The sequence below is a fragment of the Lepisosteus oculatus genome, chromosome 16 (assembly GCF_040954835.1).
Source record: "Lepisosteus oculatus isolate fLepOcu1 chromosome 16, fLepOcu1.hap2, whole genome shotgun sequence".
Lineage (NCBI taxonomy): Eukaryota > Metazoa > Chordata > Actinopteri > Semionotiformes > Lepisosteidae > Lepisosteus > Lepisosteus oculatus.
Window position 1 is genome coordinate 3,893,296 of NC_090711.1, and position 26,601 is coordinate 3,919,896.

At 38.0% G+C, this 26,601-nt stretch overlaps 2 protein-coding genes across 3 annotated transcripts; both read left to right on the plus strand.

Moving 5' to 3' along the window:
- The first annotated feature begins 6,429 nt into the window (after positions 1 to 6,429).
- pofut1 (protein O-fucosyltransferase 1) lies at positions 6,430 to 12,715 on the plus strand. The gene is made up of 7 exons (XM_006639625.3): positions 6,430 to 6,583; positions 6,988 to 7,109; positions 7,542 to 7,724; positions 9,037 to 9,149; positions 9,559 to 9,751; positions 10,298 to 10,540; positions 11,102 to 12,715. The coding sequence occupies exons 1-7, from the start codon at positions 6,445 to 6,447 to the stop codon at positions 11,288 to 11,290; spliced, it is 1,182 nt and encodes a 393-aa protein (XP_006639688.3). The 5' UTR covers positions 6,430 to 6,444; the 3' UTR covers positions 11,291 to 12,715.
- Positions 12,716 to 13,056: 341 nt separating this feature from the next.
- kif3b (kinesin family member 3B) lies at positions 13,057 to 25,247 on the plus strand. Of its 2 annotated transcripts, none has more exons than XM_006639624.3 (9): positions 13,057 to 13,243; positions 15,884 to 17,351; positions 18,910 to 19,011; positions 19,703 to 19,825; positions 20,134 to 20,252; positions 20,397 to 20,513; positions 20,904 to 21,009; positions 21,623 to 21,801; positions 22,972 to 25,247. In XM_006639624.3, exons 2-9 carry the CDS (start codon positions 15,936 to 15,938, stop codon positions 23,072 to 23,074), a joined length of 2,265 nt encoding a protein of 754 aa, XP_006639687.1. In that variant the 5' UTR covers positions 13,057 to 13,243; positions 15,884 to 15,935; the 3' UTR covers positions 23,075 to 25,247. The 2 variants fall into 2 exon arrangements, with proteins under 2 accessions (XP_006639687.1, XP_069035435.1); XM_069179334.1 differs by lacking the exon at positions 13,057 to 13,243 and adding an exon at positions 13,909 to 14,130.
- Positions 25,248 to 26,601: the final 1,354 nt, after the last annotated feature.

A 26,601-nucleotide genomic window follows, 5' to 3' on the forward strand; every position in this document is an offset into this window, starting at 1 on the left:
AAGTCTTCAGGCAAAGCTGAAAGCTGAAACAAACCACTCTTGATCATTTCCTTCTAAAAAAACTGGACAGATCATAAGGTGTACGACAAAGTGTATATTGTTAAGTAAATCACTCGTGTTTATCTGTATGTGTCTGCATTTATAAAAGATTTGAAATTAGCTACAGCAACTTTATTATCTTATTTTATACTCTCACAAACAGAAAAGCAGTTAGGAGAGTTAGCAGATCCAGTTTTCCTGTTTGGGGCTCATCAGTGCAATGTCACAGTACTAATATTTATTTTTATTTTATAAAGCGCCTTAAATAGTCTCAAAGAAAAATCTTATTCAACATGTCTATGTTTTTGGTGCTCTTTAATTCTTCATTTAAACTAGCAGGTATAGACATTGCTGACAATGAAGATGCCCTAGAAGACTGTAACTGAAACACCAATAGCCCCATTGAAATGCCTTAGTACTTTGCATAAATTCTCTTTCATCTTAACTAACACAATGGCATGCAAACAAGCCAGAAAGTGTTGAAAGCTTCTGTAGTCTTCAGAAGGTTTCTGTGATAATTTGTGACGTTGTTTTTCTCAGCTGTCTCTAAAGGTGTATTTCAGAGGAGCATGGGTAGAAGCACTGAAAATAAAAACAAAAAAATCATCACAAATATAAGCCCCCCCCCCCACCAAAAAAAATCCACCTCTTTGGAAGGTTCATTGCAGATAACATCTCTGAAAGGTGTCCTGTTTCTCCTTTCATGCATGGGCAATGGGAGAACGGGAGAGAGCTCAGAGGCAGAGGCAGGGGGATGGAGTCAGTATCTGATCTGAGTTTTCAGTACGGTGAGTCTGCACCCAGCTGATAACACCCTGGGTGGATCACACGTTGTCTCGGAGACCAGAGGGTGTCAAACATTCTAAGCTACTGCTTTTTCTACATCCGTGACTATGACTGTTATTAGTATATAGCTTGTGAATTTTCCTAGTCCTGTGAAAGACGTCTTGTTAAAAAACATACAGTTCTTGTCTTGAGATGTTTTTTTCAAAACCCATCCACTGTATTTGAAGTCCTCACTTCTGATGTACTAGGTTTGCACAAAGTTTACTAGCAAGACCAAAAACATGATCTTCAGTCTCTGGCTTTTGAACACTTTTGTAACAGCGGCGTTGGGTCTTGGACAACTTAGGCAAGCAAGACACAAACAGGCACAAATCAATCAGCTAGCCTTCTGGAGTTTATTTCAACTCTTCAGAAACAGACATGAATTACCTGATTGAATCTGTTCTTGAACTGTTCATGTACCACATTGACTCTCTTGAGGAAAATGATCTGGGAAGACAGGGAGCAGGTAGGGAATAATTGCTGAAGGATCTGGGATTACTTTCTTCAGGTGAGCCCAATTCCATTCCTCAAGAGCCACTGTACTGCAGGTTTCATAAGTCTCTTTACCGCTCCAGCTTCTCAAGAGCATGGAACGGCTTCAACTTGTCCAGTTAAGCAAATAATGAGTTCACTTAAATAATTGATGGGCTCAGGTGGAAAGAAAACCAGATCCATTTTTCCCTTTAGAACTAGAGTTCCACGCTCCTGCCTTATTGAAAGACATCTGAAAAGGGTCTTCCCTGTTCTGAGAACCGGCAGCTTTTGAAGAATTCACTGATTACCTCATAAGCAGTTTCTTTTGCCAGCTCTGCCTATTGTCATGCTGTCAGGCACAGAGATTGTGAGACAGAAGGGGTCTTCCTTTCCTGGCACATGCTGGTTAATGCTGAACCCGCTACGGATATCAATAGAAAGTCAGTCGTGCACTCCCAGCGCTTACTCTGTTGGGCACTTCCTTTGTCATTTTTGTGCAAATAGGGTCTGGTGTCTTTGTGAGTGTGTGGCAGCTGACTGGCATAGTCGACACACACTTGTGCCCCCAGCCCCTTACCCCTAAGGACTCATTCCACTTCATAACCCTGATCTTTCACATTCAGTGTTAAATGCTTCTCAGCTCAGCAACCACTGTTGTCTTCTGCTGAACACTGTTTTTCCTTTATCCATACAAGAGCTTATGTGATATGAAACAATGGAGACCCATGCAGAAAAGCCTGTTGGTGGGGGGGGAGGCTGCCCAGTTCTTTGATTCAGAGAAGCAGAGTCAGCAAATAATTAGATGGCAGCGTGTAACTGTGGTTAGGCTCTGGATGTGTAACTGGAAGGTTAAGAGCTTAGATCTCAAGCAGGGCATTGTTGTTGTACCCTTGGGCAATATACTTCACACTGATTGCTCTGTGCAAAATATATACAAATTCAAATAGCCCCAGATAAAAGTATTATAAGTCACAAACATTAATATCAACGAGTTATCAATAGGAATATCCAGGAGCCCATCTGTCCTAAACCAGGCAAGGTTTGAATCTCAGGTGGGACACTTTCCTTTTGAGCAAAGTACCTTATACCTACATTGCTCCAGCGAAACCTACTGTGCAAACATGTACCAAATGTGTATTAAAATAGGTTTTTGAACCATGTAAGCTGCTTTGGCTATATGCATCACCTAAGTAAACATTTAATAAGAATGAATAATTGTATGTCTTCCTGTGAGCTGCATACTGATTTCTTATGATCCCCTCCATTGCCTTGTGAGCTTTGTAGCGCAGTAATTACCTGAACAGCTTTTGGCACTTTGGCCATTTATTCAACAGTAAACCTGAAGAAGGGGGTGTCTGTGTTCCAGAGCCGGAAAATGAGAGGAGCAAACAAGTCTGCTGATAAAAATAAAACACCGAACCAAATGAGTTGGAGGGGGGAGGGGGAAAGGGAGAGAAAGGTGGCTGCAAATGAATGAGATCCCATTTCCCAAAAAGCTTGTTTCTCTTAGGAATTGCCCAGAACAGGCAGCCAGCTCTGCAACCTGGTAGCAATTGACCAGGGTCCACAAGACATCATTCACAGAAAAATTAACATACTTCATAAAGTATTCCTTGTGCTAAGAGCCTGGTGACTGAGACCGGTCAAGGGGTAACAGGACAGGAAAAAAATAACACCATCAGGGGGATCTATCTGCAAAGTTTTTTAAGTAGATTGTGTAGCATGCATTCCTTGATTGCTTCATTAATTCATGTATTCAGGAGAAAGTTACACAATCAATGAGTTTCCTTCAACTTTACACCCTCCACTCTGAAATCCTTTTAGCATATTCTCTGTTTTATTGAGTTATGGTTAAAGTTGACAGCAATTATACCCACTGTGCATTAATTATAGTAATAAATAGTAATTAAGTAATTAGGGAGCAATTAAGTTTACAAGGTACTGCAGTCAGTTTGAAAGTCAAACACATATGTATCATCTGCAGCAACACACTGCACTTCTAAATCATTCAGTTTTAGCAAGCATGTTTATGTTGCTCAACTTTTTGTGTTAACATATTTAATAAATGATTTTAACTGGAGAGTTGCAATGTTTATGGTTGGGTTACTCTAATAATTTGTGATCCATGTTTGCTTTTTTTTTAATGTTCAAACCTGTTGCATCAATCTGCCTATTCTCTCCACCCTTGGGATCTCCCCGTTCTTATTCGTCTCTAAAATTACATCTGGAGTGTAGAATAAATTGTATAGTATATCTATAATGTCCAGTAAAGATGTTTCACCTCTAGAAATCCAGTGGGCATAGGGGAGAGAGAAATATGTGGAGATATTCTTGTTGCATGAAAGTAATTTTCTTTATATGATAAAAATAACAGATAAAGATACCCAAGCCTGAATATTGGAAGACACAAAATGTTAGAAAACAACAAATCTGGTAGTGCTTCAGAAAGAGTTTTTGTAACAAAGCTATATTCTCAAGGGACCATAAGAGACAAAGGCATGTTTATTTTTTGTGCATCCTTTTAAAAACCGTACTGATAACATGAAGGCATACTGAGCCCGAGAAACATGGAAACTGATGAAGTGATTTTATAAGATTCCCTTGAAATTTTAAGAGCGCTCCCCACACCTCAGATGAAAACACACTATTGCACTTTGTTGGAATCAGGGTTTAGGCACGAACACAGTTAATCCGGTCTCACGTGCGATTCATTCCAGTTGCAGATCCAGCGCGTTGGTGACTTACACAGTATTATAACTGATTGAATTAATTGACAAGCTAAATTAAAACCATACCATGTGCATTTTTAAAGGGGCAGTTCTATAAGTGCACTTCCACTGTGCTGCCAGTGTTCATCATTTTCCACTTGCCATGAATTTACAGTATGTCATGATGCAGAAGCTCTGATTGCATGCTTTTCATTAGCTAGGCTGTAAATAAAGCAGAGATGCTCTGAGGACGTGTGCTGTGTTGACAGCTGGGATTGAAGTCAGGTTTTAGGCAGCTGTCTACTTATAAATGATAACTGCTCTGGATTAGTATGTGCAATTTCATTTTATTTCTCTTTGTTGAAGATGTAACAGCAATTCTATCAGTCTATGTGAAGCTAAGGGAAACCAGCTACAGAACATTTTCTTTTTTAAGCAGTTTGTTTAATGTGATTTCTGTCTGAAAAAGTCAGACCAAAATAGTCAAATTGCAAACATCTCTTTAATGGTATCAATGCCAATGCAAATTACCTTTTACAATACTGTTTCTTACCACACCCTGTACTCAAAGCTTTTCAAAATCACATTCATATGCAGACTTTAACATGACAATATGAGCAGTGCACTGTAGCAACGAGATCTTTAAATGTGATCAGATAAAAGACAACTATTTGACACTATTCAAGATAAAATAAAAACATAATTTCTCCAGTTTCTGTAAACTTACATCTGAAATAGCTGACACTTTGTACAGAACTCATTTCGTTCTAGTGCTTTAATGAACAACAGAAATATCTCTTTACCACAGCAGCTGGGATTCTGAATACTGATATTTGTGTGATAAATATAGTTGTAGCCTACTAATGATAAGATGCGAGGCAAAATGACATAGGCAGGTAAACAAAACTGTTTAGAGTTTACCGTTTACTGTCTTAATCTAGAAGCAAAAGTCTCATTGCATTTTTCAAAAAATGTATGTGCATTTTTTAGTGTTTATACATCATATGTATGACACATGGCCAACAGACGCTCTAAAATAAAATGTCTAGATTTATTTACAAAGAGCTAAGGCAATTTGTTTAATAAATACAGGTTATGTACGGGTACCAATGCAAGTTGTTACCAAATTCAATTTAGATACAAAGCATTAAAATAGTTTAATTAAACGACAATGGGGTTTCCTGAAGCCATCTATAAACGATCAGTTGTAAAACTAAATAAAATATTTAATCGCGTTCCGTCTGTCGTTTTTTTCGCTCGCAATTTTGTGGTTTTGTTCGAACATGTGAAATCAATTCAGAGCAATTAATACCCCCAAATTAATCTCTTCTGTGCAAATAAAATAAAAAACGAATCACAGCATTCCTTGACTTTCAATTAGTATTTCAACAAGATTGATTGCACAATTCTCTGTTACAACAGCAAACAAAGTATTGTTCCCTTAACATCCGCTTACCTTTTCCAGAAAGGAGTTAATACATAAAAACCGAAGGCTGATAATTAAGAATATAAGAAATTATTGCGGTCCTTAGAAGTTAACTTTTAACTTATTTTCCGTCGTTTATTGTTATTATTAACAATAACAACATAACTGAAAGCGAACAAATCAGAAATTAATAACGATTTCATAACGATTGAGAATTTTTTAGAATTATTAATTCAGCCTTTAGATAAAAGTATGTACACGGCATACCGTAAATGCTTGTTTTAACAAATGCATACTGAGAACGGAGACGTGGACGTAGGTATTTATTAGTCTTCCGTTTTTTTGGAAAAGAAACAATCACTTTTTTATGATTCCGCATGGGATAAAAAGTTTTCAAGAGTGTGAAAAGGCGACCGTGAAGCGATTAGACTTGTTCACATTTGTTTCCACCTAAACCACGTACAAAACAACAGGAAACAAAGGGGTGAAAAGAAATTATGGTTACATTCAAACTTTTTTAGATTTATTATTCGAGGGGAAAGTCTTAATAGAAAACAGCTCAGTGAAGAAAGCTGCATTTAGTAAAATATTGCGCACACACACACAAAGGAAAACGTGAAGAGCTTCGGATGTCCAACTCTTCAGGCGACGGTTGTTAGAAAAAAAATCAAAGTAAAATATACATTAATAATATTTTTTAATTATTTATGCAAAGATTGGACGTAGCCACTGAAACATCCAGGTGATTACTTATGTCTGAGTAAGCCGTCTTGTTGACGATAAAAACTACACTTAAATATGAAAACAGTTTATACTGTTCAGAATTGGATTATTTTTCAATCATTACGCATGTTTACACCGATTTCCCTTTGGAATTGTATCGTTTCTTTTAAAACCAAAAGCGAGTCTTTCCTCGCAGCAGTTAACGGGTTAACTACCAGTTGTCGCTGAGCATTGTGGGTAGCGGTAATGGCCGTTGACGCTATGAAACATAAACTTTTTAGTCGGTTTTGTGTTTTTGTATTGGTTTTATCGCCGTTTTATTTTTCTAATGCGGGCGAACTGCAGTGGGACGATAATGGATACATACTGTACTGCCCCTGCATGGGTAAGGGCCTTTCAACAATTTAATTAACAGTTTCTCCTGATCATTGTGTGTGAGCTACAGCGTTGAGCAAGACAACAGGTTCAGTTCGCTGCTAGATACCCTACACTACTTTTGGCAACAAAATATGACTTGTTACGTGACTTGTTCCCGTTTTCATTCGTCAAAAAATGTAGAGATGAAAGTGAAACATTTTTTTGCATTGCCGACTTTAATAATTTAGAGACGGGTAGTTATTGAGAGGCGTGAAACGTACACATCTGTATGATTGTATGTTGTGCAAACGCACGTTTCGGCATGATCTGTTGATTTTTTTTTTTGCTTTTCCAATTACTGATACCTTAGCTACAGTTACCGCCATCTGTTATTCAGATATTTCTAATCATCATTCTCTTTTTCTGTTCCAGGTAGATTTGGGAACCAGGCTGATCATCTCCTGGGTGCCCTGGGGTTTGCACGGATGCTAAATCGTACTTTGGCTGTGCCTCCGTGGATCATCTACAGGCATCACTCGCCGCCCTTCACGAATGTGCGTATCCAGTCATGGTGTTCGTTTACTCCCACTGGCCAAAATATTAGGATACCCCCAGTAAAATAATCCAGGGGTGTTTGTTTTGACCCATGAAGGTAGCGAACAAACGAGGATGTATTTTTGTTAAAGCATACGTATCAAAATGCAAGTTTTGATTTTTTTTTTCAGACAAACGCTGTCATTTTGTGTAGCAGAGTTGTAGACGGGCTAGATGAGGATACTGCTGTGCCGTTGATTAGGAGAGTCTCCATGGGAATGTACTGTTGTAGTCTACAAGTCTAAAAGCAAGCCAGGTGACCGTATTCAGTGCCCAGGCAATGTGTATCAGAATGATGCCCTTTCCATCTAGCCCTTCATTGTGATTTGCAGAGTAGGGGTGTTCTGTCTCAATGTATTTACCACCCTCTCCCCCCCCCCCCCCCCATACAGCTGCATGTTCCTTACAGGGAATTATTCAAGCTGGAGCCTCTGCAGCAGTTTCACAGAGTCGTCAGCCTCGAGGACTTCATGGAGCGGCTGGCCCCCTCTGGCTGGCCCCCGGGCCAGCGAGTGGCTTACTGCTTTGACGCCGCAGCGCAGAGGAGCCCAGACAAAAAGAGCTGTCCCATGAAGGTAGCTGACGCCCGGGGAAGCCCCGAACCTCCCTGAGACAGAGATGTTCTTCGGGAGCGGGGCAGTGGAATGTGATTACTGGTTCAATGCTTTTATGGCAGCACGAGGCTGTCATCTGGGAATTTTCACCCATTTCAGATACGGATCACCTTTTTTATACCTTTTCCATTGTACATTATTTTCATATTACTATCACGCGGTGCTTTTTACTTAAAAGTTTTAAAATACATAATGCATTGATGTTCACTACCAGTTTTACAGCACCCCAGACTTTTATCTTTGTTTGGTACCCAGAAAATGCCCAGGGCCTAAATATCTGCTAACCGTGGGCAATTTAGACCAGTAGTTCTTAACCTTTACTGCTGCCTGCATCCTTTAGGTTCTTCAAATATTTCTCACACCCCGTATCAAAAATTGTTGAAGTACGTCAATTCTTTAAACCTGAGAATTATTAAGACTAGAATAAAAGAGAGAGAATTACTTAGAGTCCCTAGGTTGTTGAAACAAAGTAGTTGTACATATGTGCTTGTGCTTGATTAGCGTTTTTGGTGATTTACTTTCTAAACAAATCTGGCCTGACTCACACCCCCAGAAAGAGCATTTTGCACTCCAGGTTAAGAGCCACTGATTTAGACCATGCCAGTAATTGGTTCAGTTAGGTCCTTAGTAACTCGGGTGAAAGTGGAAATTAAAGGTATCGTAGCTCACCAAGAAAAGGAGTCAGTATGACTGCTACATGATTGGGTCAGTATACAACTACTACAATAATAAACATAGACCTTCTATCCAGCAGCTTTAGACAGTAATTGTCTAATACTGCACAGATTAATTCTAGGAATATTTATCAGTCAAACCTGTTAAGTGAGTTGTGGTAAAGTGATACATGCTAGATTTAAACATCAAGCGTTTTGAGATTGAATACTGAGGTGTCCACGATTAAGCTTAAAAGCAAAGCACCTTGTCCTGAAATGCAGGGAACTAAAGATAGCTAACGTAATAGGAAAATACTGCCATCTAGGGGGGTGTTAATAGAATTATTTGTTATTTTTTCAATCAGTTCTGCAATGTCATGTATAATTTATGGGAGCTGAATATAAGGACTTTAAAATATTACTCTTTTACCCTTTAGTGTTACAGAATATGCTGTGTTAAGATATCTGTAGTGTGTCAACCCTTGCTTTTCTTTTTCTATATAACGTTCACTGTAGGAGGCTAGTGTTGTGCTGTTGTGCTCTTCATGCTGTTGCCAGACATAACTATTTTATGTCTTTGTACTCCTGCTAATAAGAAATTTATATATTTTTCCCTTTAGGATGGGAATCCTTTTGGGCCTTTCTGGGACCAGTTTGGAGTGGAGTTCGATAGGTCTGTCCTCTTTGGAGGCATTTCCTTTAACAGTTACTACAAGCAACACTGGATCAAAAAGCAAGTACTTTACATGCATATTTTCCCTGTCTGACAGATAGCGTATTACGGTCTTTGATGATCAAAACGACGGTAACACTATTTTTGAGACGCATTGTGTCTTTCTGGCCTTGGTATGTCAAATTGGCCTCAGTCTGCTTACAATTCCTCTGCCTTTTTCTTCCCAGTCTGTATTCAGTGTAGCTTCTGCTGACTCCTGCGGTTTGAAATGGATGTGTTAAGGCAACTGTCCTTGTGAAGTGTCTGTTGTTCTGTGAAAGTCTAATGTGATTGCTCTACCACTTGCCTCTTTTCAAGATATCTACGGCATAACAGAATTTCCATTCAGCACATGATCCGGTCCATCTGTGTGAATGCTGTTTGGCTGTGTTGATCTGCTCCTTGTTCATATTTTGGTCTTTGCTGTCAGATTCCCTCCATCAGAGCACCCTGTGGTGGCTTTTCCAGGGGCTCCTGCCCAGTTCCCCGTGCTTGAGGAGCACGTGGGTCTCCAGCGCTATGTGGTTTGGGCTGATCAGATGGCCAAGGAGGGGGAAAGCCACATCAAATCCCTGCTTGTTCGGCCCTACGTAGGGATACACCTGAGGATTGGCTCAGACTGGGTAAGGTTTGTAGATTCTATTGAGCGGGCAGTCATGTAAGCAATACTGACTTGCCTTTTTGGTACAAAGTCCTTGGATATATTTCTGTACATGCTTAGATTGTTTGTAGTGCCTTGTTTTCACTGCCAAGTAAAGACTTGTTATTGCACACTTCTAATAGGAGTATTCTTTACAGAATACCTGGGAGGCAAAAATCTATTCATTTGTGCTGTTAAAAAAAGAACTAATTTAACGCAATCTGTTATACAGTATTTTGTGTTCCAGGGAATTGGTGTGGGATGGTGTATGTGTGTTTCTTCTGTTACGGTGCTTACAGTTGAATATGTTTTGTTTGCTTTCATCCATAATTATGAGGAACACACTGACATGTCAAATCCTTACATGAATGTTTTTCTGTTGTGAATAGACGTAGCTCTTCAGATATATGGTATATAAAAGAATGGTTTTTCAGTGAAAAGTGTCCATTTCTCTAAGAAGTGAGTATTGAGAGAGTAGCTGAGGGAAGGTGTTTTCCTTGCTGTTGAAGATCTGTTCTGCCTTTGACAGCAAAACGCCTGCAAGCTGTTAAAAGATGGGGAGGCAGGACCACACTTCATGGCCTCCCCGCAGTGCGTGGGGTACAACCGCCAAACTGCTCTGCCACTCACCATGGACATGTGTCTGCCAGACCTGAAGGAGATCAAGCGGGCCCTCAAAGTGTGGGTGAAGAAGACCAATGCCAAGTCCGTCTACATTGCTACTGACTCTGAATCTCACAGCAAAGAGATAGAGAAGCTGTTCAAGGGAAATGTGAGTATGACTTCGTTTCTCCCCATGCTTGCTGAATCTTTAGAATTTCAGTTGTTGCAAACTTAATTGAGAAGGATTAGGGATTCCTTCTGTGCCTTTGCTCATTTATTCTGCTTACACTTCTCTTTGTAGATGATGCCCAATGTCTTTTAACTGAGTGAAAAATTGTTGCAACTGTCATTAATTGTATTTGTCTTGTATATTTAGCCAAAGTAACTTTCATTTGTAGCCATTTGTATGGCTGGGTCTCTTACTGGTGCAATCTGAGTGAGGCACCTTGCTTGAGAGTGTAACAGCAGTGCCACACCTTGGATTTGAACCACATGTTTACAGTTACAATTCCTAACCACTATGTACTCCAAAGTGCTGCCTGTCAGGCCTTTTTTGTTTGTATTTATTCCCTAATCTTTTTTTCTAGCTTGGCAGGTTTTGTAAAAGGGAGAGGAACATTTCTAATCTTCAGATAAAAGAAAAAAAAGAAAAAAAAACAGTTCTAGGACCATGCAGAACCATTACTTTTTCCGGCATGTTTTTGATGATTTATCCTCCTTCTTTGAACAGGTTAAGATTGTAAGTTTGCAGCCTGATGTGGCTCAGATAGACCTGTATATCCTGGGACAGGCAGACCACTTCATTGGGAACTGTGCCTCCTCTTTCTCTGCCTTCGTAAAACGGGAACGCGATGTTCACAACAGACCTTCCTCGTTCTTTGGAATGGACTATCCTGGAAAGAAAAGAGATGAACTGTAAGACCGCAGCAGATGAGGTCATTCACTGTTGGTTGCTGTGCTGGAAATAGCCAGGCTTCTAATAGGTTAGGTAAGAGGGGGGAAATGCAAGTTTATTTTTAGTGAGCCTTCACTTGTGCAAAGAAAACTTTACTATATCATGACTGACAGTATACACTGACAGTATACACATTACACATAGTATACTGATCTCATAACAATTAACAGACACTCTTCAGAATTACTTCTCTTCAGTTTTGTCATGTTTTTAAAATCTTTAAAAAAAAGTAACTGAACTTTGTCTGCAATCCTTAAAAAGGCTGGATTACTACTGTTTAGAAAAACTATTTTCTGGTAAAATTTGGCTTTAAAAGAATATATGGGTAGTATATTCATAAATAGTCACAAGATTTTCGATTACTTTTCTGAGATCTGCGATTTAATGATCATGCATATTTTATTTTGACATTGATTTTAGTACCCATTCCCATTTTTAATGACTCTTTCTTTCAGTCTCTGCTAGAACACAAGCACAAATTCTGGTAAATTCTGTAATCTGTGGATACAGAAAGCTTCAACACATTACATTTGTTTCAGCAGTTTGATAACAGATGTCTGATTTGTTGTGGGAGATTGATGGACGGGTTTATTAAACTTCCAAGAATGGAACAGAGGAGTTTTAGGAATTATGGTTTTGGTGCTTCCTGATCTTGCTCTCTGTCAGGAAATCTGGGATAATTCAGATATCTCGTGTCCATGGGACTGGACAAAGTGAGCAAGATGTGAGAACTATAGCTGTAGTTCTTTGGAAGTACATAATTGTGTGAAACTTTCTTAAGGCTAAGAAAAATTAAGTGTTTTTTTCTGTTGCTTTTGTCATTTTTTACTTGCTCAAGTGTATACATGTATATTGGGGTTGAAAGATTAGAGATGGGTTCTTCCCTGGTTTTTGTACAAGCTTGAGAATACCAATTGAAACAATTTTTTTTTAGGAACAAAATGATATAGATGTTCAAAAGCTGAAAAAAAAACTGTATTTTTTTATACACTTAAATTGAAGATTCTGAGTACATAGAGTACCTGAGCTCAACTGTATTACTAAAAACCCAGAAAATCATGGACTGTCAGGAAGATTTTAGAGCTTTTTATAGCTTTCACTGTGAATGCCATTAGCACTGTGGATGTTGGGATTCAGTGCTACGTTTAGATGTACTATACTCAGACATGACTAACAAGATAATCAGCTGTGTTTTGATACTGTCATTCATTTTGAATTGTGTATTCTGAAATATCGGAAGTATTTTTTCAAACAAAAAAAACAATTTTACATGTTTGTCAGTTTTGTCAATTTGACATCAATTTCTGTCGGTTTATATTGGATATGTATTTTGTATTAAATAAACTGATTTCACCGGTAATAAACTTTTGAAGCGATTTTCTTACAATACATGATTGTGTAAGCTTTCTTTTTATTCATGCAATAATTTAAGAAGATTAATCCTGGGTTACGTTTCATTACAATATTAATTTCTCTACAACATGTTAATTTTTAATTTTAGGACTGAGTCACTGGAATTATATCGGCTATTAAATTACCAGCACCATCTAATTTCATAATGCGTTTTTTTTTCTTTTAAAGGGAGAGTCACGTTCAATTAAATTGGCAAATTTAATCTCCTCTGGGTGTCTTTTTTAAAAAAAAAAAAAAAACGACTCGGTTTTACAGTGTGGCCGGACTGGAGAACAAATAGGTACGCTACAATATGTAGTGCACGTCTCGAAAGCTGACTTTAAAGCAGTTGTCTGTGCTCAGTAGGATCATCGATAAGGTGCCATCCTGCACCATTTCATTATCATCGCAGTTGCTCTGTGTAGGGAGGTTTACTTCAGCCGGTTTCCAAGGAAGTTCTCTTTCCATCCGGGACAGTGGAGGCTGAACAGTAATGGCTGACGACCGAGAGGGACTGAACTGCAGGTAACCCCGCATTAAGCGCAATTTATCCGTGGTATGGTTTTGCCTGACCTCGTCGGGAATTAAATTAAAACCACTTTAAGAGCTAGCGTGCTTCGACGGACGAGTAACAGGATTAGAGGAGGTTGGGTTTTTTTTTGTGCAAATTAATTTGTTTTGCCGTTGCTAGGCCGCTTCTCGGGTTGCTGAGGTACCGTAGTGATTCGTTTTTTTTTTTTGCTTTCCCAGTCAAGGAGACGTGATTCACATGAATGCTCTTTTAAATATGGGCACAATCTTTGTAGACTTAATTAGCTTCATTACGTTTTAGTTGCGTTTCTAAAGGTTGTTTTGATTGCAGTGCATTTTTTTCAATGGATAACGTACAGAATGTCTGTTAAATGTTGAATATCTGACCAGACATAATATTAGTTTTCAGTCAAAAGTATGCAAGAATAACCGTAATTTTGTAATACTTTGCAGTACATCTTCTCTTGTTTTCTACCGTCTTGTAGAGTAGCTGCCTTGTGTTAATGCGAAGGAGAAAAATGCCCATCCCTAGTATGCTGTAGCGCATCCCAACAGCTGAGAAAATCGTGGTTTGAAGAACGCAAAAAATAAAACAAAAGTGCATCTAAAATCTTTAAAAGAGTCCTATTTAGTGTTAAATAGTTTAGTTTCCCGTACCTCTGCTGCATGTCAATAGATAAAATATCGTTTCATATTGGAGATGTCCGTACTGTCTGTAGTGGTGGGTGAGGTAACGATTTAAAGGCGTATTCGAGAATTATTGTGAAAAACAAATGCAGGGACAAGTTTTAGAAAGGCGTTCAGGGTAGTCTTCAATACCTTTGGGGCCTCATCGTCCAGTAACTGATTTGGTTTCAGGAAATTCAAAGACGCTATCCGAGGTAAGGTGCTTTTGCTGAGCCAAGTCTGAATAACAGCAATCGAAACTTGCTTACTCTAAATGGGGTACCTAATATAAGTAGTCTTGGATCAGAGATGGAATCTGTGAGACTATTCTGCATATTGTTTGAAATTATTTTGAATATTATGAGAGTGATTTATTTAGCTAGTGATGTGCTCAAAACAATTCTGTCATTAGATCTAACGTGTTTTCTTGTGGTCTGCTGCCCTTAATCTACAAAGCTAAAACCGTAAAATAAAACGGTTTCAGTTACGGTGAACCAACTTTTCCTTTTTTTTATGCAACATTAAAAAAAAATTAATGGATTGCAAAAGCATGTTGTAGTATTTTGTGTCTCAGTAGCACTAAAACCTCAGGGATTGGAACAGGCAGAGGTAATTCGTGAATTTGCCACAGCTGAAATGAGCAAAAAGCAGAAAAGAAGCCTCTAAGATAAGTAGCTTGCATACGGAATTCCATCCTGTATAGGCCTGAATTTGACAATCTCTATACTCTAGAGTTTCATGAACACCGAACTCCTCCGTAGTGTTGTTATTAGGATAAAGATGTAGTCTGCAGGAGCTGACAAATCGAGTAATCGGAATGGTCTCTGTTCACATCCTCCCAGTTAGTTATTCATGTATGCAGTGGCTTTTAGAAGATGGGACTCCACAGAGAGAAAGGCTCTCTGAATCTTCCAGTATCTCTGGGAAGCAGTAAATATTCAGTTAGCCCTCCTCTGTTTCTAGCCGGCATAGAAGCAAAGCATTTATTTGGGATGGGTAGTAGATTAGTGTCCCCATGACCTTATTTCTAATTAGTTTTAAACCATTCCCTGAGTATAAAATACTCAGTGATGTCCTGTTTACTAGTCAATTCTCATGAAACCTTCCCATGCAAAATTTGTTGAAAATACTATGAGACTCATATCCTCACTGGTGAAGGTTGGTGCAAGGAAAGTTCTGTAAAATTGATGTTTTCACCACTGTATTGTAGGCACTGCTGCCAGCACCAACAGATGGATGAACTGATATCAAGTGCATGACATGTTTTTACCGTATACTGTTACACCAAGGGGTTGTTATGTTTAATTTGATTATTGATTTTGAAACAAGATCTCTTGGCCCCAAATGTGTTGGGCTATTCTGTCAATATAAACATTGCATTTCAAACAGATGCGCGTTTAATGGTGAACAGTGAATCACTGAGACAAAAGTTTGGTAAAATCTTGCTGGGGTTGCATTATGACATTTAATACATTTACTTGTGGCAGCAGTGTGAAACTGTGGTTAAGGTTCTGAATTTATAACTTCTGGGTTCAAACCCCAGTAAGGTACTTCACCCAAATCACTGCAGTAAAATACCCTACTGTATAAGTAGATACAAAGGTATATAGAAATTTGTGGAAAAAAAGTTATTTGATTAGACAGGTCCCCAGTCTAATCAAATAACCCTAGTGAGCCCTAGTGGGGAAGCACATTGAAAATTAGAAGCATTTTCTAATTAAAGAGCCTCTGAAGTAAAAAAAAAAAGAAATTAATCTTTATCAAGTTACAGCAGATCATAAATTCATTAAACATTGCTTTCAGGCACTGATCGAAAACAGCTTTTACAGCAGTAATATTGTCTGATTACATATTAAGAATCACATACAGAATTTTATGACTGATACTAAAGAAAGTTGTTCCTAGACTCAGGCTGCTAACAAAAATGTTCCAGCACGAAAATAAACTAACAATTGTGTGTTTGCTTAGGGTTTGAAACCAGATGACTTTCACTTGATGCCAAGAAACATCGATTTTCAAAATGTCTAAAACCAAAAGCTCCGAGTCTGTGAAGGTTGTCGTCAGATGTAGGCCGATGAATGAGAAAGAGGTTGCTGCTAACTTTGAGCGAATGGTGTCTGTGGATGTGAAACTAGGGCAAGTCTCTGTGAAGAATCCCAGGGGAGCACCCAGTGAACTTCCCAAGACATTCACATTTGATTCCGTGTACGACTGGAATTCCAAGCAGGTTGACCTCTATGATGAGACCTTTAGACCCTTGGTGGATTCTGTCCTTCTGGGTTTTAATGGAACCATCTTTGCATATGGCCAGACAGGAACTGGCAAAACCTACACTATGGAAGGAGTGCGTAATGACCCAGAGAGAAGAGGAGTCATCCCTAACTCTTTTGAGCATATATTTACACACATATCTAGGTCCCAGAACCAGCAGTACCTTGTCAGAGCGTCATATTTGGAAATATACCAAGAGGAGATCAGAGACTTATTATCAAAAGACCAGGCCAAAAGACTTGAGCTAAAGGAAAGGCCAGATACAGGTGTTTATGTCAAAGACCTGTCATCTTTTGTCACCAAAAGCGTGAAGGAAATTGAGCACGTCATGAACGTCGGAAATCAGAACCGATCTGTGGGAGCCACCAACATGAACGAGCACAGCTCCAGGTCACATGCCATCTTTGTCATCACCATTGAGTGCAGTGAGTTAGGCTTGGATGGGGAAAATCACATCAGAGTGGGAAAGCTCAACCTGGTGGATCTAGCAGGCAGTGAACGTCAAACTAAAACAGGAGCGCAGGGTGAGAGGTTGAAAGAAGCCACCAAGATCAACCTGTCTCTGTCAGCATTGGGAAATGTAATCTCTGCCCTGGTGGATGGCAAGAGCACCCATATCCCATACCGTGACTCCAAACTTACCCGTTTGCTTCAGGACTCCTTGGGTGGTAACGCCAAGACAGTCATGGTGGCCAACATCGGCCCGGCCTCATACAACGTAGAAGAGACTCTCACAACTCTGCGGTATTCCAACCGGGCAAAGAACATCAAGAACAAGCCACGAGTGAATGAAGACCCGAAGGACGCCCTTTTGCGGGAGTTCCAGGAGGAGATAGCTCGCTTGAAGGCTCAGCTGGAGAAGAGATCGGGCAAGAGGAGGCGGAAGAGACACAGGCGACATGTGGGCGAGGGGGGAGAGGAGCTGGGTGAGGAGGAAGAGGAGGAGGAGGAGGAGGATGGGGAGGAGGGAACGGAAGATGACAAAGATGACACAGATTACTGGCGAGAACAACAGGAGAAGCTGGAGAAGGAGAAGAAGGCCATCATGGAAGACCACAGCTTGATAGCAGAGGAAAAACTGAAGCTGCTCAAGGAGAAGGAGAAGAAGATGGATGACCTGAAAAGAGAAAAGGAAGCGGGTGAGATGCTGGCTGCCAAAGTGAAGGTTGGTGTCAATTATTAACGTTGTTTTCACAATAATGTGAGGTTTCAAGACTGAAGTTTATTTCCATGTTCAGAATTATCTTGATGCCAAATGAAATTGATTCTGAATTTTGTCTGATTTAAGAATATTGTCTTTAAAAACAATATGATGTAGTTTTCAACTAGGCTAATCTTTTAACGGCAACAATGTTTAGCAGCAAAGTGGTCTAAAGCTTTGAAGCTACTTTGGTTAATTGTGTAGCTCTGATAATTAATTTTTGTTTTTCCTTTGTATTTGCATTGTGGGTGTCAGTGACATGGTGGTTAGCACTGCTTTCCCGCTGTTTGGTCCTAAGCTTGATTCTGAACTGGGGTGTCTGCTGAGGTGGAGTTATGCACCTTTGCATTGGTTTTGCCAGGTGCTTCGCTTTCCAAAGATTTGTTGGCTAGGTTTATTGACGTCTAAATTGTGCGTCAGACGGGTTCCCAGCGATAAACTGAAATCCAGGGTGTGTTCCTGCCTTGAGCATTATTGTCCTAGGATAGGCACTCAGTTGCCATAACAGTAACAAGGAATAAGTGACTTTCTGGTAATTATAGTGGATATTGTCATGATCACTTTTTAGGATTTCGTATGGATGAAAATATCCTTATAAGTAAATGGTAGAATGTTAGTTTCCAAAGGGACCTCTCTTTTCTCCAGTTACTCTATAGTTTTGTCTCCTGTCATTTTGGGAGTTTTCGTTTAACTGCTGCTCTGCACAGTCAGGACAGTATTAGATATCATGGATCAGTGATTTGCACATTAGTCGAGAAGTTCTTTTAAATTAACATCCATTCGTGGTATTGCCAAGTTAAAACTGCAATAATGTGCCTTACTGCCTCAAGAGGTCATCTCTTGATATTGCTTGAGATTTCACTCTGTTCTTAAGTCATGAAGGCACTTAACGCACAATATCAGCATATCAGCAAGGTACCTTAATTATATTTGATAATCATATAATAGATCTCACAGATACTGCTGAGCATTGCAATTTTGTTCCCTGTGTTTAGGACAGAAATCTATTGAGCTAGTTTTATTAGTGATACAAATCATGTTTTAATTTAAATTGATCATGCAACTTTGTTGTGCTGTAGATCTAAAATAACTTGGAGGTAATCATTGGAAAGATAATACATTCTGGCAGGTGATATTCTCAGTGTGAGGAAATGTCAAATTGGAAGAGCTGTTTGTGGAAAATCTCAGATTAAAATAGGAAATAGTTTGGTTTATTATATTTCAGTAGCAACAAATATAGTAATTCAGTCTTTGCAGAAAAATGCTATAGTTCTTTGTGACTTTTGTGAGGTTTTGAAACACTATTATGTACATTATCATAAGCCATATTATGATAATCTTAAATAGCGTTTTGCATATAACATAAACATGTTGTACAAGTATTGACCTTTACTGTAATAGAATATTATATAAATGCATTTTGTACAGCTAATGCTAATGCAAGCAGGCATCATCTTAAAAATGTGGAATGCTGTTGTCACCTTTGAGCTTACTGCGGTGTGTTTTTTCTGTACCTTCACAGGCCATGGAGAGTAAACTCCTTGTGGGAGGTAAAAATATTGTTGATCATACAAATGAACAACAGAAAATACTGGAGCTGAAACGACAAGAAATTGCAGAACAGGTGAAACAAAAGCAAAGTCACAGAAATATTAAAAATAATAAAAACTACAGACTCAAAGCTGTTGAAAATAAGAATGGTTTTTAAACCAGAGGATATCATTTGCCCCATTTAGCTGTCTGTATACATTAGTGTAGTATTAATTTTCCAAAAAATGTGTTGGTGGAAGAATTACTATTTCACTATCCCGTTTGGAAAGAACCTGTATTGCAGATAACAAAGTACTTCAGCCACTGCTAATGTATGAGCTACACTCTTCCAGGTTTTGTCTTTAATATTTTAGCAATGCAGTATTTTAATCACTTTTAATGACTGTATTCTGTATTATTTTTGCAATGATTTGTATGGTTTTTAAAAAATGGCTGATAGTAGAGGATCATCTTTTGCTGTTTTCTTCATCTCCCATTTTAGATGTATACATATTGTATTGTCTTAACATCTAACAATCCAGCAAAGCTTATTCAGTGGCTAAAGACTCCCCTTGTGTAAATCATCACAATTTTTAGGTGGATAAAAAAAAAATCAACAACATGAATCAACTTTAAATTTCAGTTCACCAATGGTAGTCATAGTAAATCCAGCGTTTTCACTCATTTCTGATGTCGTTATGTTACTTTTTAAATTCTGTTATTTTTTAAAATCGGCTAATAATCTGGTGTTTGTTTCACGTTGACATGTTTTAATTGGGGGTTAGAAACGAAGAGAGCGGGAGATGCAGCAGCAAATGGAATCTCGGGACGAAGAGACTTTGGAGCTGAAGGAAACCTACAGCTCCCTGCAGCAGGAGGTGGACATCAAAACAAAGAAATTGAAAAAGGTTTGATGCCATTTTGTTATTTACTAGAGGTTTTTCTGTAGGTTACCGAATAACAATTATACTGAATTACTGTTGAGCAGGTATAACTGTTATTGATGTATTTGAAAAGTTAAAACATTTAGTGTCATTTTTCAATGCATATTCAGATATCTTAAAAATATTTTTTTGACTTTTACGTCATTACTATTAATAATAATTGTTTAGTGAACACTCTTATAGTTACGTGAAATTCTTGAGTTTTTCATTTTTTGTACCAACTGGGCAAACTTTCGCTTGCAGAAAATGATTTCCTGTTTTCCTCTTTATAGCTGTTTGCAAAGCTACAGGCAGTTAAAGCTGAGATCCATGATCTACAGGAAGAGCACATTAAAGAAAGACAAGAACTGGAGCAGACTCAGAATGAGCTGACTAGGGAACTGAAGCTCAAGTATGTAAATGATACATAACTGAACACATAAATGATGCTTCTGCTGAGCAACATGTTTCTAAGGGCATTGTGTTTGCTGTTTTATGAAAAAGTATCAAACTTTTGACTTGTTTTTTTTCTTACTATTTATTTACCTTGTTTTAGACACCTTATCATTGAGAACTTCATCCCAATGGAAGAAAAGAACAAAATTATGAACAGGGCATTTCTCGATGATGAGGATGATCACTGGAAGTTGCGTCCCATAACTCGGATTGAGGAGTACGGATTTATATGATTTTCTTTTAATTAAATTAGAAAATGAAGTTGGAGTGTTGGGCTTCTGCTTCGTTAAGCTTTCTATAAATGTTCCAACACAGGAATAGCACTAGATTGTTTACCGTGTAAAGTTATCATCCTTCCTGTGCATTCTGGGCATTATGTTTAGAAAGTTAAAGCTACATATTTTTAAAGTGATGTATGCCATTATGACTGTGCACGAATACTGCAAAATATGGTCATATTTTGGATCATACACTTTTCTAGTGTATATTTTTAACATCTCTTTTCAAAAGAGAGCCCGTAACTTGGACTTTTACCCTATAGGTGTTCCAAGAAACTATGAATTATGAAGCCCTTTATCTTTCTGTCCTGCTGGATCATTCCTTGCAGTAATCAACAGATGATGATCAGGCCCATCTCTGCTGTGGGCTACAAGCGGCCCCTGAGTCAGCATGCAAGAATGTCGATGATGATGAGACCTGAAGCTAGATACAGGGTGAGCACTTTTCAGTTCAGTTCCCTTTCACATAAGAGGTGAGTTAAATCTTGGGTCAGCTGAAATCAGATCTATAGGTTGGTTTATTGAATACCAAACCAAACTTCAGTCCTCTCAAGAGGGTTTGGGCATTTCTTCAAAGATGGACCAGTTTGATTTGCAGATATCTCGCACCAGGGCTTTATTTAACACATGTGGCAACTTTTAGATCCTCTACATTAATACTTTCTAGGCTGTTGTTTTAGAGTTAAATGCAGTCTTATGACCCATATGCTACAAGGAGGTTAACTAAGTAGACAGAGGTGAATTAAGGTTTTTTTTTCTGTAATTATTTTTGTCAATTCTTACCTCCAGTATATTTAAAAATGGCATTTTTTGCCATTTTGTTTTCAGACATTTTTACAATGGCAATAAAAACATTTTGCAATATTTGTGTTGTTCTTACAGTGCTGATATCTGTGCCTGGAATGAGCCTGGTTTTGTAATACAAGAAATGGCTGTAGCTAAAACCACTTTAAATGGGATGCCCCTCATATTATAAAGAAAAAGGGCTCCAAGCAGCCTCCTGCCGGTTAATAATGGGCATTAATCTTTTGGCATCATACCCTGACAGGCCGAGAATATCCTCCTGCTGGAGCTGGATCTGCCCAGTCGCACCACAAGAGACTACGAGGAGCCGGCCATCGCCCCCAAAGTGGCGGCGGCGCTGGAAGCTGCGCTGCAGGACGAGGCTGAGATTCAGGTGGATGCGTCGACTTTCGAAAGCTTTGGCAACAGGAAATTAAAGTCCAGGTGAGATGCTGCATGTAGTGTAAAAAGAGGCCTCCCTGCTCAGCCGTTAACCATTTATTCAGACCCTTTCTATGATGTCCCATCTTGTGTAGCTACAATATGCTACATTTTTTAACTTAGAATTAATTTACTTAATATTTTATTAAAAACCTGGATGTTCAAAATGAAGAGTTTTAGGTCTGGAGCAGGTTTTCCTCCATAATATGTCAGTACTTTCCTCAATCTATGTCAGTTTTTATAAGCTTGCCAGTCCCTACTGACTATAAAATAATGCTGTCACCACCACGCTTGGCAGTATGGATAGTGTTGGCTGAATGATGCATTATGCTGGGCTTGCATCTAATGTAACAATTAGCATTTAGGCCAAAAGATCTGACTGCAAAATGTTTTCCACATGTTTGCAGTATTACTTAGGTACCTTGTTGCATACACGGTGCAGAATTTGAGATGTTCTTTTTTTTCAGTTCTCCTTATGCCCTCTTTATGAAGTGACTGGGATATTGTTGACCCATGGACATTTTTCCCATCTCAGTCACTTAACTAACTCTTTCAAAGTTTTCTTTAGGCTTATGGTAGCATCCCTAACTAGTTTCCTCCTTAGCCAGCAGCTCAGTTTGAAGGGACAAACCTGATCTAGGTACTATCCGGGTACTTCCCACTTACATCTTAAAGATTGAATTTACTATGCTCAGAGGTTTTGGATCTCTGGATGTTTTTTCCTGTGCTCTTGATCTGTACAGCTTAATCCTGAGTTGTTTTGAAAGCTTGTTCTTCATGGTTGAATCTTTGCTTGAAATTCACTATCTGCTGTAACTGATGGACCTTACAGAGACAGGTGTATTTATTCTGAAATCATGTGAACCATTTTTATTGTACATGGACAGTGGCCACTCAACTAATTGTGTGGCTTGTAAAAATACTTCTGTAAATGTAAATGTAGGTTTCCTGCAGAAAAGAGTTTGACTTATGTGTAAACATGCAATTTGTCTTTCATATTTACTTATTGCTTTTTTATACTTTTAATGTATGGATTAGGTTATGTATATAATAAATATTAAATTGTCAGGACAACAAACTTTAAAGCACTAAAACTGCACAGTGAAATCTATGCAAGGTACTGAAATCTTTTGTTATAGACTATATGTAAAACTTTTTTTTTTCTGGAAATAGACTGAAAACAGGAAAGAAGGCCAGCACCCCGACCTCATCGTCTTCCCCTGGGAGCGCCGGAAGTCCCTTGTACCCCCAGTCCCGCGGGCTTGTCCCCAAATGAACCTGTCACGTTTCTTTATAAGGCCCTGTATTAAACTGTAAAGGGCAGACAGGGAAGCACTGGTTTGACTTAATTTTTTTAACTGATGCAACTGAAATCTACTATTTTATTTACCTTCTGCATTTTCACTTTAAAGGGTTTTTGTAGGATCCCTGGAAGAAAATTGACTCTTGAATTTACTGTAACACACTGCAAATATAAAAAAACATACCTGCCATTAATGGGAGGGATAAAAACTGGTGACAATTTGCGGACTTTTTTTAATATTGTAATGCAGGCACTCACATCAAAATAACAATGCACTGAAGTCAGTTTTTGCATTCCTTTCAAATGCAATATAATTTTTGCAAGAGTTAGAAGAAAAACAATTGCGTAGTTTAAACGTTGTGTTGGTATGTCCCTAGAACTGTATCCTTTTTGAAAAAGGATTATCCTTTTTAAAAATATGAGGCAGTATTCAGAGGAGCTGTTGACACTGTCAGCTGGGCTAGACAGGAAGAATCAACTTAGTCTGTATCAGCCTTTTCAGATAAAAGAAATATGAATTTGTTCAGCAGTCTTAAACTTTCCATCTGTGAAGTACTACAAGCACTCTCATGGTCTTTCATTACTTTAATCACAACAATGCAGACCAGATCGGAGTATCCTATTTCTTTATTTTAGTATATCACAAATGCTTCTGAAAATAGCAGTAAATAGTTAAGAAATGCGTTCTGGTAGGATCGGGATAAAGATATATTCATTGCATTGTAGTTCTCATTTGAGACAAGCTGGCTTGGGATAACTGTGGTACCTTAAAGACCTATTTTAAAAATACCAAATTTAAAAATCTGTACACTAAATATATAAGGACTTTGTGGTGCCTTATAAATGGGTAGGACCTTTAGATTGTTGGATATCATGAGACAGCATGAAGTATTTGTCTTGAAGGCAAGTAGACTGTGGAACATAGGCCCTGACGTTGTTCCCTCCTGGGAATTCAGTGTTCTGTGCCCCCAGTTAAAGAACCCTGTCATGTAATGCATCCACAATAAGACCTCTGCAACTTTGGAGTAACCCCTGTGCCCTCTGGATAGTGCCACTGCTTGCTGCTATTATGATACATTTCTTCCTGTATAACTTGCATACACTTCATGTATATAAAGGAATGGATACTTTGCATAGAATGTTGAGGTGTAAAAAAAAAAGAAAAAAACTAAAATTTTGCAGATTGCTACACTCTAATTTATGTTTGTTTCTGATTTATGAATACAAATGTAGATAAACTTTGTTTTTTCAAATCTTTATTTTCTGAACAAGCATAATTTTTATTTGGGATTGTATAATTTAAAGTTATGTATAAAAACTTATTTTTGTGTATCTTTTAGGCTGAGTGAAATGTGAATTTCTTTTCTTCTTATGTTACATACAAGAATATGCTTGGAAGTGCTCCTTTTTTGGAATAGCTTTGTATTTTTACTTGCATTGTACAAACCTGTTGTAGGAAAATAATTACAGAGGCCTGAATGAACAATATTTCAGATTTAAAACATTTATGGATTGGTGTATTAGATATAATTTTCATTCACAATCTAGTTGTATTGTTCTACAGCGATGAGACATTTAAAACCACAACATTACAGAGGTCTTGTATGTGATCCTAGAAAGCAGTGCTATGAGCTCAGTCCCTCTTTTTCTGTTTGCAGATGTGATCAAAAATACCTTGCCCCATTATAGTTTGACATGTAAGGATTTTAAATTTAGTATAATAATGAAAATTAATGAAAGAAGAAGGGCAACTAAAATGACTAACTCTTCCCATTTACTGGAAATATAAAATTCGAATTAGTGTTTTGTACAGCATGTATTGACAGATGTTTAGGATGTATTTTAAAGAGTAACAAATAAAATAGTAATAAAATGTGAAGTATACATTTTAAGTTTCAGAAGCTTATGTGACACTTTTATTTCAGCTAGTCATTTACACTGAACCTAGAGTCCATAACTGATTAGACAAAAGGAACTTAATAATTGGTTTGGCTTTATCTTAGACAAACCAAAGTTATGTTTTTGGTCCACCAATGTCATTGTTCTATGTCCAGCTGTTTCATGGTTTGTGATGAAATGTTAAACTCATTTTGTCTGTTTGCTACCTTTAGTTCAATTCATTAAAGAAAGAATGTCTGTTCTTTGATTGGTTTGGTTTTCCTGCATGAAACAAATGCATTTTTAATGTTTTCTTTTTACATGGTAAAAATGGTACATGTTACATGATTGGTGAGAAAAGAGCGCTTTTAAGATTTCAGTTTTAGTTTGAGTTATTGTTGGTTTATCTCCTAAAGCACAGCTTTTAACATACCTGCTTAAAGGTATTCACTAATAAAACTGGTTTTCTTTTTAGTCTCTTCAAAGTTTGGATTAATTTTGAACTGCAAATTCCTTCAATGTTATTCATCAAGTGCAAAGTGTCGATTTATTTTTAAATTTCTGAAAGTAACATCGATGTTTTGAACAGTAAGTACAGTTAATCAAAGTCCAAAACATTTTTCATCATTACTTTCTCTGGGAATTGTGGTGAGTATGCTGTGTTTTAAACTGAGCATGAAAGGCTTTCCTATTTTTACCTCCAGAAAGAAAAAGAAAATGCATGATATAAAATAGATTGAAGGTTACATAGAGACTGAGCTGTGCTGCTGGTAAATGAAAGTAAACATTAATGGTACCTTGTTGTAGAAAGGAGAAAATCACACTGTAGTGCCTAAAAAAGAAACTTTAGAAAATAATTATAGAAAACAAAAAATGAATATTTGTGTGCCCATGGGGGAGAGGTGGTGGTTTGAATACTTATTATGAATGAATCTGTTAGTGGGCAGGGCAGGGTCAGGTGTTTTACAAGGTTAGTCCAGAAGCCTTTTAATGCTAGCGTATGCAGTGTCTTGAGTTCAAACAGGTTGCAAATGCAACATTAGGTTCTTGGATTAGCTGGATGTTGGCTGACGACATTCTGCATTGCAAAATGAACTTGGCTGTAAGTCAAACTGTTTTGATTTAGCAGGTGGCCAAATCAGCATTGGAAGATGAAGAGCAATGTGATTAATCTTGAACCCTTGATGCCTTTACACCCAACCCCAACCTTGTGCCTTTAACATGTCTAGTTAGAGGTTTTTCCTTGTAAAACATTTTACAGTCTTCTGAAAGATTCATTGACATAGTGCCACACAAATTACTTCTCTCTAAGACCTGCAGGATTCATTAAAACTCTGAAGTGCAACTCTTGGAAGTTGCTATTTCTGCTTCAAATAGAGGCCTTAAAGACTAGAAATTACAACTAAATTAACAGGAGATTAAAATGTGTATTTTCAAGGCCTGTGATAAAAGCAGATGCCGGATAGTGCGCATATTAAAGCTGCAATCTAATTTGTCCATTAGCAACATACACTTTCACATCAGAGTCGATTTCTGTGATCTGAGTGCTGTGTAAAATGTTTTTTTAAACTTTTCTCTTTTGCCTGTGAAACACATTCAGCTATTAAACGGTAGGTGGAGTT

What these genes read in the sequence shown, in the direction of transcription:
- pofut1 (XM_006639625.3), top strand. Translation starts at nt 6,445, where the DNA reads ATGGCCGTTGACGCTATGAAACATAAACTTTTTAGTCGGTTTTGTGTT. An exon ending in AAAAGAGCTGTCCCATGAAG is followed by an intron (nt 7,725 to 9,036) that starts GTAGCTGACGCC and finishes TTTTCCCTTTAG; the next exon opens with GATGGGAATCCTTTTGGGCC. An exon ending in TGAGGATTGGCTCAGACTGG is followed by an intron (nt 9,752 to 10,297) that starts GTAAGGTTTGTA and finishes TGCCTTTGACAG; the next exon opens with CAAAACGCCTGCAAGCTGTT.
- kif3b (XM_006639624.3), top strand. Translation starts at nt 15,936, where the DNA reads ATGTCTAAAACCAAAAGCTCCGAGTCTGTGAAGGTTGTCGTCAGATGT. An exon ending in AAACAAAGAAATTGAAAAAG is followed by an intron (nt 19,826 to 20,133) that starts GTTTGATGCCAT and finishes TCCTCTTTATAG; the next exon opens with CTGTTTGCAAAGCTACAGGC. An exon ending in CCCATAACTCGGATTGAGGA is followed by an intron (nt 20,514 to 20,903) that starts GTACGGATTTAT and finishes CATTCCTTGCAG; the next exon opens with TAATCAACAGATGATGATCA.